General features: G+C 49.9%; 1 protein-coding gene across 2 annotated transcripts in view; it reads right to left on the reverse strand.

Annotated features, from left to right (window-relative positions):
* LOC129386004 (uncharacterized) overlaps nucleotides 1-13628 on the reverse strand; it is a 162231-nt gene that overhangs the window by 102239 nt on the left and 46364 nt on the right. For both annotated transcript variants that reach the window (XM_055073204.1, XM_055073199.1), the window contains exon 2: nucleotides 5372-5481. In XM_055073204.1, coding sequence (XP_054929179.1) covers nucleotides 5372-5481 — 110 coding nt within the window. The remainder of the gene's footprint in view (nucleotides 1-5371; nucleotides 5482-13628) is intronic.

Raw genomic sequence — 13628 nt, forward strand, 5'->3', positions numbered from 1 at the left:
TATTTGTAGGCAAGGCAAAGCTGCTTAGGTGGCAGTACTGCGTGGCTGCCAGGCGAAGAACTCGACTGTAGCAGGATGCGGAGGATCCAGCCTGTCTTCTGCTGCTCTGTCGTTATCCACAGGAGGCTGTGTAGCAGCGTCATCAGGTTGACGAGCGGAGGCAGGATCGATGAGGCCGAAACCGGAATGTAGCTGAGCAAGGGTGCGTAGCAGGAAAGCCTGAGCAAAAAAGGAGTGGTTGCATGACCACGTTCGTCGCAGTGGCGTGCCCGGAACGGCCCCAGAACGGAAGCGATATTTGTAGGCAAGGTAAAGTTGCTGAGGAGGCAGTACTGCGTGGCTGCCAGGCGAAGAACTCGACTGTAGCAGGATGCGGAGGATTCAGCCTGTCTTCTGCTGTTCTGTCGTTATCCACAGGAGGCTGTGTAGCAGCGTCATCAGGTTGACGAGCGGAGGCAGGATCGATGAGGCCGAAACCGGAATGTAGCTGAGCAAGGGTGCGTAGCAGGAAAGCCTGAGCAAAAAAGGAGTGGTTGCATGACCACGTTCGTCGCAGTGGCGTGCCCGGAACGGCCCCAGAACGGAAGCGATATTTGTAGGCAAGGTAAAGTTGCTGAGGAGGCAGTACTGCGTGGCTGCCAGGCGAAGAACTCGACTGTAGCAGGATGCGGAGGATTCAGCCTGTCTTCTGCTGTTCTGTCGTTATCCACAGGAGGCTGTGTAGCAGCGTCATCAGGGTGACGAGCGGAGGCAGGATCGATGAGGCCGAAACCGGAATGTAGCTGAGCAAGGGTGCGTAGCAGGAAAGCCTGAGCAAAAAAGGAGTGGTTGCATGACCACGTTCGTCGCAGTGGCGTGCCCGGAACGGCCCCAGAACGGAAGCGATATTTGTAGGCAAGGTAAAGTTGCTGAGGAGGCAGTACTGCGTGGCTGCCAGGCGAAGAACTCGACTGTAGCAGGATGCGGAGGATTCAGCCTGTCTTCTGCTGTTCTGTCGTTATCCACAGGAGGCTGTGTAGCAGCGTCATCAGGTTGACGAGCGGAGGCAGGATCGATGAGGCCGAAACCGGAATGTAGCTGAGCAAGGGTGCGTAGCAGGAAAGCCTGAGCAAAAAAGGAGTGGTTGCATGACCACGTTCGTCGCAGTGGCGTGCCCGGAACGGCCCCAGAACGGAAGCGATATTTGTAGGCAAGGTAAAGTTGCTGAGGAGGCAGTACTGCGTGGCTGCCAGGCGAAGAACTCGACTGTAGCAGGATGCGGAGGATTCAGCCTGTCTTCTGCTGTTCTGTCGTTATCCACAGGAGGCTGTGTAGCAGCGTCATCAGGTTGACGAGCGGAGGCAGGATCGATGAGGCCGAAACCGGAATGTAGCTGAGCAAGGGTGCGTAGCAGGAAAGCCTGAGCAAAAAAGGAGTGGTTGCATGACCACGTTCGTCGCAGTGGCGTGCCCGGAACGGCCCCAGAACGGAAGCGATATTTGTAGGCAAGGTAAAGTTGCTGAGGAGGCAGTACTGCGTGGCTGCCAGGCGAAGAACTCGACTGTAGCAGGATGCGGAGGATTCAGCCTGTCTTCTGCTGTTCTGTCGTTATCCACAGGAGGCTGTGTAGCAGCGTCATCAGGTTGACGAGCGGAGGCAGGATCGATGAGGCCGAAACCGGAATGTAGCTGAGCAAGGGTGCGTAGCAGGAAAGCCTGAGCAAAAAAGGAGTGGTTGCATGACCACGTTCGTCGCAGTGGCGTGCCCGGAACGGCCCCAGAACGGAAGCGATATTTGTAGGCAAGGTAAAGTTGCTGAGGAGGCAGTACTGCGTGGCTGCCAGGCGAAGAACTCGACTGTAGCAGGATGCGGAGGATTCAGCCTGTCTTCTGCTGTTCTGTCGTTATCCACAGGAGGCTGTGTAGCAGCGTCATCAGGTTGACGAGCGGAGGCAGGATCGATGAGGCCGAAACCGGAATGTAGCTGAGCAAGGGTGCGTAGCAGGAAAGCCTGAGCAAAAAAGGAGTGGTTGCATGACCACGTTCGTCGCAGTGGCGTGCCCGGAACGGCCCCAGAACGGGAGCGATATTTGTAGGCAAGGTAAAGTTGCTGAGGAGGCAGTACTGCGTGGCTGCCAGGCGAAGAACTCGACTGTAGCAGGATGCGGAGGATTCAGCCTGTCTTCTGCTGTTCTGTCGTTATCCACAGGAGGCTGTGTAGCAGCGTCATCAGGTTGACGAGCGGAGGCAGGATCGATGAGGCCGAAACCGGAATGTAGCTGAGCAAGGGTGCGTAGCAGGAAAGCCTGAGCAAAAAAGGAGTGGTTGCATGACCACGTTCGTCGCAGTGGCGTGCCCGGAACGGCCCCAGAACGGAAGCGATATTTGTAGGCAAGGCAAAGCTGCTTAGGTGGCAGTACTGCGTGGCTGCCAGGCGAAGAACTCGACTGTAGCAGGATGCGGAGGATCCAGCCTGTCTTCTGCTGCTCTGTCGTTATCCACAGGAGGCTGTGTAGCAGCGTCATCAGGTTGACGAGCGGAGGCAGGATCGATGAGGCCGAAACCGGAATGTAGCTGAGCAAGGGTGCGTAGCAGGAAAGCCTGAGCAAAAAAGGAGTGGTTGCATGACCACGTTCGTCGCAGTGGCGTGCCCGGAACGGCCCCAGAACGGAAGCGATATTTGTAGGCAAGGTAAAGTTGCTGAGGAGGCAGTACTGCGTGGCTGCCAGGCGAAGAACTAGACTGTAGCTGGATGCGGAGGATTCAGCCTGTCTTCTGCTGTTCTGTCGTTATCCACAGGAGGCTGTGTAGCAGCGTCATCAGGTTGACGAGCGGAGGCAGGATCGATGAGGCCGAAACCGGAATGTAGCTGAGCAAGGGTGCGTAGCAGGAAAGCCTGAGCAAAAAAGGAGTGGTTGCATGACCACGTTCGTCGCAGTGGCGTGCCCCGAACGGCCCCAGAATGGAAGCGGTATTTGTAGGCAAGGCAAAGCTGCTTAGGTGGCAGTACTGCGTGGCTGCCAGGCGAAGAACTCGACTGTAGCAGGATGCGGAGGATCCAGCCTGTCTTCTGCTGCTCTGTCGTTATCCACAGGAGGCTGTGTAGCAGCGTCATCAGGTTGACGAGCGGAGGCAGGATCGATGAGGCCGAAACCGGAATGTAGCTGAGCAAGGGTGCGTAGCAGGAAAGCCTGAGCAAAAAAGGAGTGGTTGCATGACCACGTTCGTCGCAGTGGCGTGCCCGGAACGGCCCCAGAACGGAAGCGATATTTGTAGGCAAGGTAAAGTTGCTGAGGAGGCAGTACTGCGTGGCTGCCAGGCGAAGAACTCGACTGTAGCAGGATGCGGAGGATTCAGCCTGTCTTCTGCTGTTCTGTCGTTATCCACAGGAGGCTGTGTAGCAGCGTCATCAGGTTGACGAGCGGCCGCAGGATCGGTGAGGCCGAAACCGGAATGTAGCGGAGCAAGGGTGCATAGCAGGAAAGCCTGCGCAATGGAATGGAATGGAAAAACTTTATTTCTCTATATCTCAGAGAGATTAGCGGTGGGCCGGTGTCTTCATGTTTTGAGTCCTGGCCGCTTCACAAGGTCGGCGCCCCTATTCCAGGGCACCGCTGAGTTTCTCAGGGTGCGCAAAAAGCAGCGGTTGCATGACCACGTTCGTCGCAGCGGCGTGCCCCCTGGATATAGCGTGGATTCAATATTTTTTAGGTTTAATAGAACTCTATTGCTACAAAAGCGGCTTTTCTTCTTCTGGGTATAAACAAATCAGAGGCGTACCGCAAGGATAAGTCCTTTTCCCGGTGCTTTTCTAATATTCGAAAGAGCACACATACTTGTCATCAAGAATGAGCTACTTATGTTTATTCAGAAGATATTACGTTGTCCCCATCTGCGAACCACATGCAGAAGCTGTACCAATGACTGCGAACTTACGTATGTGATCAGGAGAGGTGGTTATATGTTAATCACCTTTTACTCTATTCATGCAAATGAGCTATTCTCGTTTTTCCGACACATGACACAGTGCATATCTCATTGTCTTACCACCTTCAACACATACCACTGGTAGAACCTGTTAAATACCCTGTAATGATTTTTAACGCCTCTCAACTGGCACCCACACATAGATCATGTGACTGGAAAATGTACCTGTGGAATTGGCATATTGCATAGACTGGGAAATCGTCGAATAACATTCGATAAGTGGCCGATAAGAAGGCATCCATAAGTGGCCCGATTCCTCTTATAGCCCTTGCACTACTTATGTCACTGCTGCTAGATTTCGCAGGAGTGGCATTATCCAGGCAGTATCAGGCTCCGCGATTACCAACTCTGTGCATTACCGACATTTTTAATACCCTTGGCAAGAGATCTTTGTCAAACACGAAAAATTGTACATCACGAGGCTGCTCTGCCGTATAACTGCGTTGAACTTCTATCTAGACAGGTCTGGTCTGTTCCTGTCACGACTATGCTCGTTCGGTAGCGAACCGGAGACCAACCATTTATTGTTGTCTTGCAGGCATCTTTCTGTTACACGAAAACGACTACCGGAAATGCCGCTTCACAATATTGACCTAAATTTATCAGTGCCTGTGATCCTATCTTTCGGAGCCACCATTATTGGGTTCAGTCACAGAAATATTTGCTTGGCAATCCAAAAATACCTAATTTAAACCAATCGATTACTATGTTATACTGATCGTTTTCACTCCCTACCACACATTTTATTCATTTATTTATTTATTTATTTAGTTATCTATACATTGTTAGATTTTTTATGCATGTTTATCTTCTGATGGTTCTTTGCCAGCACATACAAATTTTAATTTTTAAGCTCCATCGTTCAAGCTGTCCGGTCCCTTGTTTTTATACACCCAATTTAACCACTCGACAAATGGCCAATCCGCCACTATGGATATGCGGCACAGCCACTCAGGAGAACAACAACAAGAAGAATTCGCCGTTGGGTCTCTCACAACCGCTGACATAAAGTCGCCAAGCTTCTAACTGATTGTGCTTAGGAGCCCACAATAGTTTTCATTGTTACACGTTAGCTGCAATGATGAACTCCGTTATGCGTTGTATTACAGTGTCCTGTAATGAACGGCCATACAGTTGCAATCATTTTGGACGAATCAAACTTACAGTCCTCGGTTGTTCCAGGTTTCGCGGCCAATTTTCGATATCGTCATGATATTACGCGTGGAGCTCGAATCATTTGCAAATGTTATAGCTGCTTTACAAACCTTATCGAACAATCTTTACGTAGCGCAATACCTGCTTCATTGAAAACGAGTACCGCAACGGTGATACAGCTTGTTCCAGTGGCACCCTATAGATGGGCCTAGTGACTTATGGAGAACATTCAACATTATTAGTGCAGATACCTTATTCACAAGGTCGGCAGCAGGGTACGGATTCATTTGCAGCATAATCTTTGAGCAGTTCTTGAAGAAGTGACTCGTCAAACGTCCGAGGGCCGTCGACACAAAGATCGCTGCAAATATCAAGCAAATTAAGGTCACTATATTTAGCAAGGTGTGAGACCGGGCTAGTTGGTATTCGGTATTGATACAAATAGCGCAAATGTATACTCGGAACTCAAGCAGAAGTCGCAAGGACAAGCGCTGAACATTTAGAACAGAATATTAACTAAGATAGGTTTGTAAAAAAAATTTTACTAGATAAAAGCCTTACTTATGTCTACAATTTACTTAAACGGCCAAATTGTACACCATGGTGTAAGTATAGATTTCTGCATGACTCCTGCGTCAGCGCTGATGTTACAATTCACTGTTCGAGGCGGTAATCACTTGAGCAATTCACTGCGACTTCCGCAAATTTGCACATTTTGTCTTTATTTGCGGCTGTATACCTTCCATAAACAAGCATTATGTACTAGTACTTTCTCGCGAATGCTTTGTTTTTTGTTTGTTTTTGAAGATAACATCATTTTATCTTGTCCTGGCCATCTTTCACTTCTTACATTCTTGGCATTATAATCCAAACAGGGCTAGGCATTAAACCAATAGCAATCATCTGTTTTCGAAGGTAAACAAAAAGGAACAACGAAATTTATGAAGGCAACAAAATGTTCACGGTGCGAGATTGTGTCGTTCTTATCTTTCTAATTTTGTTCGCTTTTGCACGCCCGCCTTTTTCCATCACAAATCCTTGACACGCAGCATGGTTTGCCTGGAAAATTATCATGCCAGAAGCAACTTTTTGAGCTTGTGACAAACCTTCACACACCACTACACATGCGAGTTTACATCGATGGCACACCCGCCGTGGTGGTGTAGTGGTAGTAAGATCTTGATGAGGGCTAGTTGGTTCATACTTAGAACTGAGGGGAAACAGCGCGAAAAAGACGAGGACACAAGGAAACAAATACCACAGAAAAGCGCTTGTCTGTGGTATTTGTTTCCTTGTGTCCTCGTCTTTTTCGCGCTGTTTCACCTCAGTTATGGCGTAGTGGCTCTGGTGTTCCTCTGCAGGATCTAATCCCGGCCGTGGCAGCCCCATTTCGATGGGGAAAAGTGCAAAACGACCCGTGTGCTGTGCATTCGGTGCATGTTAAAGAACCTCCGAATGGTCGAAATTAATCCGGAGCTCCCACTACGGCGTGCCTCATGTTCATATCTCGGTTTTGGTACCTAACGACCCGAAATATTCTCTGTGCATTGATGCCATATTTCATTATTTTTAAAAGGTTTTCAACAGCGTTCCACATAAGCACCTAATGGGAAAAGTACATAATGTGCTCCTCGGCCACAGAGCAACTGCATGTATTGAATTACTTCTTAGCAATCGGTACCAGTCAGTTAAGCACCACGACTACATATCTAATCCGATACATTAACACCTGGGGCGGCCACATGACAGTGCGCTTGGCCCACTTAGGTTGTTATATTTACATTAATGATAGGGCATCTAATACGTATTCGTCAATACATGTTTTCGCGACTGCTGCGTAATTTACAAAAAAAAAAACTATTAGCCCAGCCGCCGTTACAAAACTACAGTCTCATCTATCAAAGTTAAAGGAATGGTTCAGCTAGTGTAAATTAAAAGTGTAAAAAAAACTAACCACGCAATATTTGCTACTATCCCGTTGGCATGTTCTAACCCATAGAAATTCAATGACTCCGTAATAGAATAAATCATGCCATTCAAGTATTTGGGCATTCTGCTTACTTCAGATTTAAGCTCGGCTGCTCATATCGAGTTCATTACTTGTTAGTAATGGCTTCCAAGAAGATCAGCTTCCTTACACGGCGCTTACAAAACTGCAAATGAAGGTACAAGACTTTAAGAGTTGAACTACCTGGTTTTGCTTCCTGTGGAGTATGCTTCTGTCATATGGTATCTTCGCCAGGCAGGTCTTAATAACATGCTTGAGATTGTTTAGCACGAAGCCGTGCAATCTGTCATGTCATCCTATTTACGTTTGAAAGGTGTTTTATCTCTATATGTAGGAGTAAGTCTTCATAGACACTTGTCATGTGCAGGCTATGTATCCGATTGTCGTTGTACGCACTTTACCACAGTAAGAAATCGTCCGCCCGATTGGGTATTCTTTCAGCACCACTCATTTCAACCCTTCCCTATCATGAGCAAAAAGTTATCTCCTTCTTCACTCGGACGAAGAAATATGATAATCCGCCTATGGCATCGTGCATAACCGAATGTACCTCGCTTCCACCTAACGTCGCTCAGATAACAGATCCCCCATTGTTTCCCACAGCTTACTGCACAATATACAAAACGGAAAAATAACGCATTTTAAGTATATATCTGCCTGTTTTATACCTCTAGCAGTCTCACACAAATTTTTTTGCCGTGTTCCTTGCAATGCTTATACCATCGCACCGGTTATATGCCTAACTAAAAACTGGTCTATACCATTCGTCATTGTACTTACTTGCATTATATCGTAAATTGGAATACATAGTGCAAAACGACACAAGGACGAAGCAAGAACACGGGACGAGCTCTAACTTTCAACAACTGACTTATTGCAGCTGGTAAGCATATATATATACTCATTGGGAAGCCACTGCAAGAGACACACTGAAGGGAAGGAAGAAAAAGAAAAGTAGTCATGTGGCAACTATGCCCGAAAATTCAAGCTCTTTCTTATTTAAAAGAATAGACAGCGTGCTAACACAATCGTCACCTGCTCTAGCTATCTCAGCTGCTGTGAAAATTTCCCTCGTTATCTTATTCCTGTGGCGATAGACAACAACAGTTTGTTTTAAGAGAGGGTAGCATGGTGCCTTCGCGTCATATTTTCTACAATGGGCAGCCAGATGCCCGTCTATTGCGAAGCTCTCCACTTTATTACTATGCTCCGCCAGACACACGTTTAAACATCTGCCCGTCTGGCCCACGTAGTACTTCCCACACGAAAGTAGAATCTTATGCACCAAGATATGAGTGCATGTAACAAAGGGTCCTTGTGTGCGCTAGCGCAACCTGGTTTTCGTTTCCTCATGAGACAGCTCAACACACTCAACCTCAAGAGCTTGTTAGGTGCTGTAAAAACTACGCTTACACCATACCGTTCCATTCCTTCTCTACAATTATCCCAGTGAACCAAAAGGGATCCACTCGGCGACCTAACAGCTTGTCACTATGAGGGTTCATAGTAGGTCCTGAGGTGGTCGATGTTTACAACGTCTCGCCCACGACGGCGCATAGCCGTAGACAATTCAATGCGTTCGACGACGTAGTTGACCGGAAATGTGCGTTCGACAACACGGTAGGGGCCTTCACACTTGCGCAGTAGTTTCGACGAGAGACCGGGTGTAGTGGAAGGGACCGAGAGCCACACAAGCGCTACGGGGAAGTACCTGGGCACAGAAGTAGTGCCACCGCGAGCACTCTTCTGGCGCTCTTGGTCATTTGAAGTAAAAACCCGTGCGAGATTGCAGTACTCTTCGGTATGCCTGGCTGTGGCAGAAATAGGCGCGCACTCAGATAAATCCAGTGCGTACGGAAGGATTGTGTCGATTGTGTGCGGCGGGTGCCGGCCATACAGCAAGAAAGATGGTGAAAAGCCAGTGGTGCTTTGAGTAGCGGTATTGTAGGTGGAGGATGCGAAGGCTATGATGTCATCGAAATCTTTGTGGTCGGATGCTACGTACATCGCGAGCAAATCGCTGATCGTTCACGTGTTTAGTGAGGCCATTGGTTTGCGGATGGTAAACAGTAGCTGTGCGGCGAAACCTGGTACTCTTTGAGGATGGCTCAAACGACTTCCGATGGGATGACACGTCCGCGTTCGCTGAGCAACTCCTGTGGTGGACCATGCTACAGTATGAATCAGCGAAGCAGGAAGGAAGCCACATTGAGCGGTCTAGCCGCTGGGAGGGCGGCAGTTTCAGGGGACGGCGTGAGGTAATCAACTGCCACGTTGGTACAGAGGTTACGAGTGATCAGAGGAGGTGGCCAATACAAACTGATTCCGACGCGCAGAAACGGATGGGTAAGGGAAGGTAACGGTTGCAGACCGGCTGGCGAGTGATGCATTGAATATTTTTAGCACTGACAAACGGGGCCAGAACGAACCAACTTCTGGGCGTAGCTGCACATCCCATGCCAGCACTACTGCTGTCGAATGCGCTGGTAAGTTTTTAATGCTCCAGAGTGTGCACACTGTGGATCAGAATGGAGTGACACACGTATTTCTGAACACAGACAATGGTGTACTACCAGCAACCACTGGTGGCCATCGGCGGTGTAATTCCGTCGGTGGAGTAGGTCGGCGGGAATGCTGAAATGGTGGGCTTGACGACGCAACACGCGAGTGCTTGTCGTGCGGATGGATCAGAGAGCAAGTCTATCGGTGAGGCGATCCAGTGGTAATTGCGCTGCTCGGTAGCGATGGGGAGAAGGTCGATGGAAGAAACGGCAAGCTGGGATTCGGAGCAGCAGACATTGTCGTTGGGCAAGCGAGAGCATGACAGGGCGTTGGGGTCAGAGTGCTGGTAGCGAATATTGCGAACATCGCGAATATCCCAGTCCTGCAGGCGAAGTACCCAACGGGCAAGTCGGCCTGAGGGGTCCTTCAGTGACGACAACAAAGTGTGTGGAGGTTTCTTACGACGTCAAATGGGGGGCCATGTGGCAGGAACTTAGTAAGATCCCAGAAGATCGCCAAACATAAACGGTGTAGTTACTATCGGCTTTCGTAAGCATGTGACTTGCATAAGGCACAACGTATTCGGACAATTCGTGTTTGCGCTGCACAAGAACAGTGCCGCGGCCTACACAGCTGGCATCTTGAGCACCTCTGTAGGGGTCGTTGGGTCGTAGTAACGCAATATCGCAGGTGACGTCAGAAAATGGCCCAGGATTGCCTTTGACGACCATGAAGTGAGGGAACCGCTGCTTCTAAGGAGTTTCGTGAGGCGCGATAGGATGGTGTTCCGAACTCGGTTTAGCGGAGGCAACACGTTTTGAAAGCTTGAGAACGGAGAGTCGACTGGCGTTATTCATAAGTAAAAGCAGCTTTGAAGAGTGAAAGAGGTGGAACTCCAGTCGGGCTCCAGTTCTAAGGAAGAGCCGGGGGCTCCCACAGCGAGGCTAAGCGATGTATTTCGACGAAGCCGGGACAACATAATGACGGACGGTCGTGTTTTCACTTCCTGGAAGGAGTGTTCGTGCTCAGAGGACCAGTGCAAGGTAGGCGTCTTTTTTTTTTGAGTCGCGACGCAGCAAGTCAGTAAGCGGCCAAATGATTGCGCACAACATGGTATGAAGCGCCTGTGAAAATATAGGTCTCAGAAGGAGGTTGGAGAGGGGAAGTCCTCGATTGCCCGTACCCGTTATCTCAGAGGCTTGAGGCCTTGGGGTGAAAATCGATGGCCCAGAAAATCCAGGGCTACAACTACTAAAGTGCATTTCTGGGGCTTTAGGACCACGCCGTGTCCATTCAGTCGCTAAAATAGAAGGCGAATGACTCTGAGCTCTTCGTCTGTACGACGTGCAACGAGAATGTCGTCAAGATAGACGAAAATGAAAGGGAGCCCGCGTATAATCTTGCCCATCAACCTTCGAAAATGTTGTGCCACATTCTTAAAACCCTAAGACATGCGGACAAACTCAAATAAGCCAAATGAAGCAGTCATTCCTCTCTTCGGAGTGTCACTGTGTTCGACAGGAATTTTGTTGCACGTGCTCATCAAATCGATCTTGCTACTTTGGTTCCTGCGAGACGAGCGCCGAAGTCATGTATGTGGGGAAAAGGATATTGATACGGAGTAGTGACGCCATTCAAAGCTCGGTAATCACCATAAGACCACCAGTCGCCACTGTTCTGCTATGAAACCAGATGGAGAGATGAAGACCAGTTGCTGGAGGAAGGACGGGGAATAACGCCGAGCTGTAGCATGTGTTCCAACTCGCAGCGGGCTACTTCCAACCTCCATCCGGTGATCCTCCGTGGCCACGAAGTGACAGGTGGGCCGGCGATAGTGATACGATGCGTCACCGCGTGTTTCACGGGCAGCGCTTCGTTTCAGGGCTTCGTGAGTTGTAGGTACACAGCAAGTAATCTTGTACGTTGAGACCGGCCGAAGCGTACGTGTGCCTGATGAGGTGAAGTTGTACTGCAGGCCAAGTACATCGAGGGGTGTGACGTGGTCCTTTAGGCGCCGACCGCGAACACTCACATTTAGGTTGAAATGGCTGAGATAGTTTGCTCCCATTATGGCAAAACTGACGTCAGTGATTATACACCGTCATCTGTGCAAGCGCTGGAGTCCGATGTCTAGCGTTATTGACCGGAGTCCATACGACGTGACGGCAGTGTTGTTCACTGCGTGAAGCGTGGGTATGGACTCGCCGTGCTGGCGATCTGCGGCCAACACGGAGGAGGAGGGTGCCGGTGACGCGCTCGACTGCGAATAGGCGGCTTGCGCGAGGGCCGATGTCGCATGCTGCCATTGGCGACTGGCCAGTACGTTTTCCATCCGCAAACAGGGCTAAGTGCGACGACTTGCTTGTTCGCGAACTCGACGGTGGTACCAGCACTACTGCCACGCCATGTCCCTAGGTGCACTGCGAGACCTTGAAACCGAATGGTTTCGCCAATGTTGGTCGTCAGTGTTGCCGCCAGTCGTCAACTTCTCCAGTGAGGGGGTGGACTATTTCCTCCAGGCACGAGTGTCGGTTTCTTAGCTCTGAAACTCTTGCAGTGGAAATAGGTAGCTGTGCCGCCGACAAGCAGTCGCATATGCGTTCAGAGAATACAACTAGCTGATCGAGACTCGTCTCGTCGGAACCCGCCAGTACCATGTGAGCGGACTGTGGGGGTGTTACGGTTACCGGCGCACGAGAGATGTGTCTGGACCGACACACCAAACACATTTATAATGTATCACACCGATAACTCTCCGACAAATTTACGTACATCCGCAACAATGGTTACACTGAGTTAGCCCTCTCTCCTTCGCACTAATATCTTTCCCGAGTTCTTAAATCGTTTCACAAATTCTCACAACGTCCTAATATGTCACGAGCGGTGTGGCGCTTACATGTCTGAGTCGGCGTAGTTCTTTCGTATTCCTCAAAGGACTACTGACATCTCTGCTAAGGGTTCTCTCCGTAGAATAGGCCTGGCTCGCCGAGCGTTGTCGTCGGTGAGGGCGAGGTTGTACCCGTAGCATAGGCCGGGGACGTTGTCCTCGGACCAAGCCTTTGCAGGAAGCCACGGTGCACATACGCAGGCATGGAGGATCAAACCCGACTGGTGCAGAGCCACCGGAGTCCTCCTGCTCAATTCTTCAATCTCGACGTCCTTGGTTCATCGCCTTCAGCGCCCAGTGTGCTAGCCGACTTCTTGCTTCTTCTCCTCCAGCGGCGTTCTTCCATTTCCCATCTCGCTCCTTCCAGGCAACGTCAGCCTTCTTTGTCTTCCATCTTCTCTGTCTTCTTTTTCTTCTTCTATTTCAGCTCGTGACAGAGAGGCGTTACAAAAACAGCTCGCGCGAAATTGCAAGGTGGCTCTTGTTTTCGGAGTGCACACCCAGTACCTAACGCATTCGGTGCCGCAGCTGTGGCGGTCGGTGGTCGCCCAGTTCCTCAGAGAGGAGCCATTGGAGCCTACCCTGTTGCGATGGGTCGAGGTGTTGCAAGACCGTGCGTTTCAGGTCGTCGTACGGGGTGGTCGAAAGCGTATTCGCTGGCAAGTCGTCTATGGCATTGGTGATGTCGCTATGGGGTACCGTGATGACGACTTGTTGGTGCTTTGCTATCTGTGATGCGATGTGCTGGAGTTGAAAATGGACCTCTACTTGCCCAAACCAAAATATTGGGGCAACATCTGGGAAGCTGCAGCTCTGCGGCAGTGACAGGAGACCTAATCGTAGGGGTCGTCTTTGTCTGCCGGAGTAGAAACAGCGTAGCCTATGGCTAGTGTTCCAAAAAAAGACGTAAATGTCCTGGGTAACCACTGTAGGGAGCTCGGTTTAGCGGAGGCAAGGAAAACACGTTTTGACAGCTTGGGAACGGAGTCGACTGGCTTTATTCAAACGTAAAAACAGGTTTGCCGAGAGGCAGTGGTGCGACGTTGGTCTCATGCTCAAAGGCGAAGCAGAGCGGAGGCATAAAACGCGAGGAGGCCTCCTGAATATGATG

This window comes from Dermacentor andersoni, chromosome 3, assembly GCF_023375885.2.
Source record: "Dermacentor andersoni chromosome 3, qqDerAnde1_hic_scaffold, whole genome shotgun sequence".
Lineage (NCBI taxonomy): Eukaryota > Metazoa > Arthropoda > Arachnida > Ixodida > Ixodidae > Dermacentor > Dermacentor andersoni.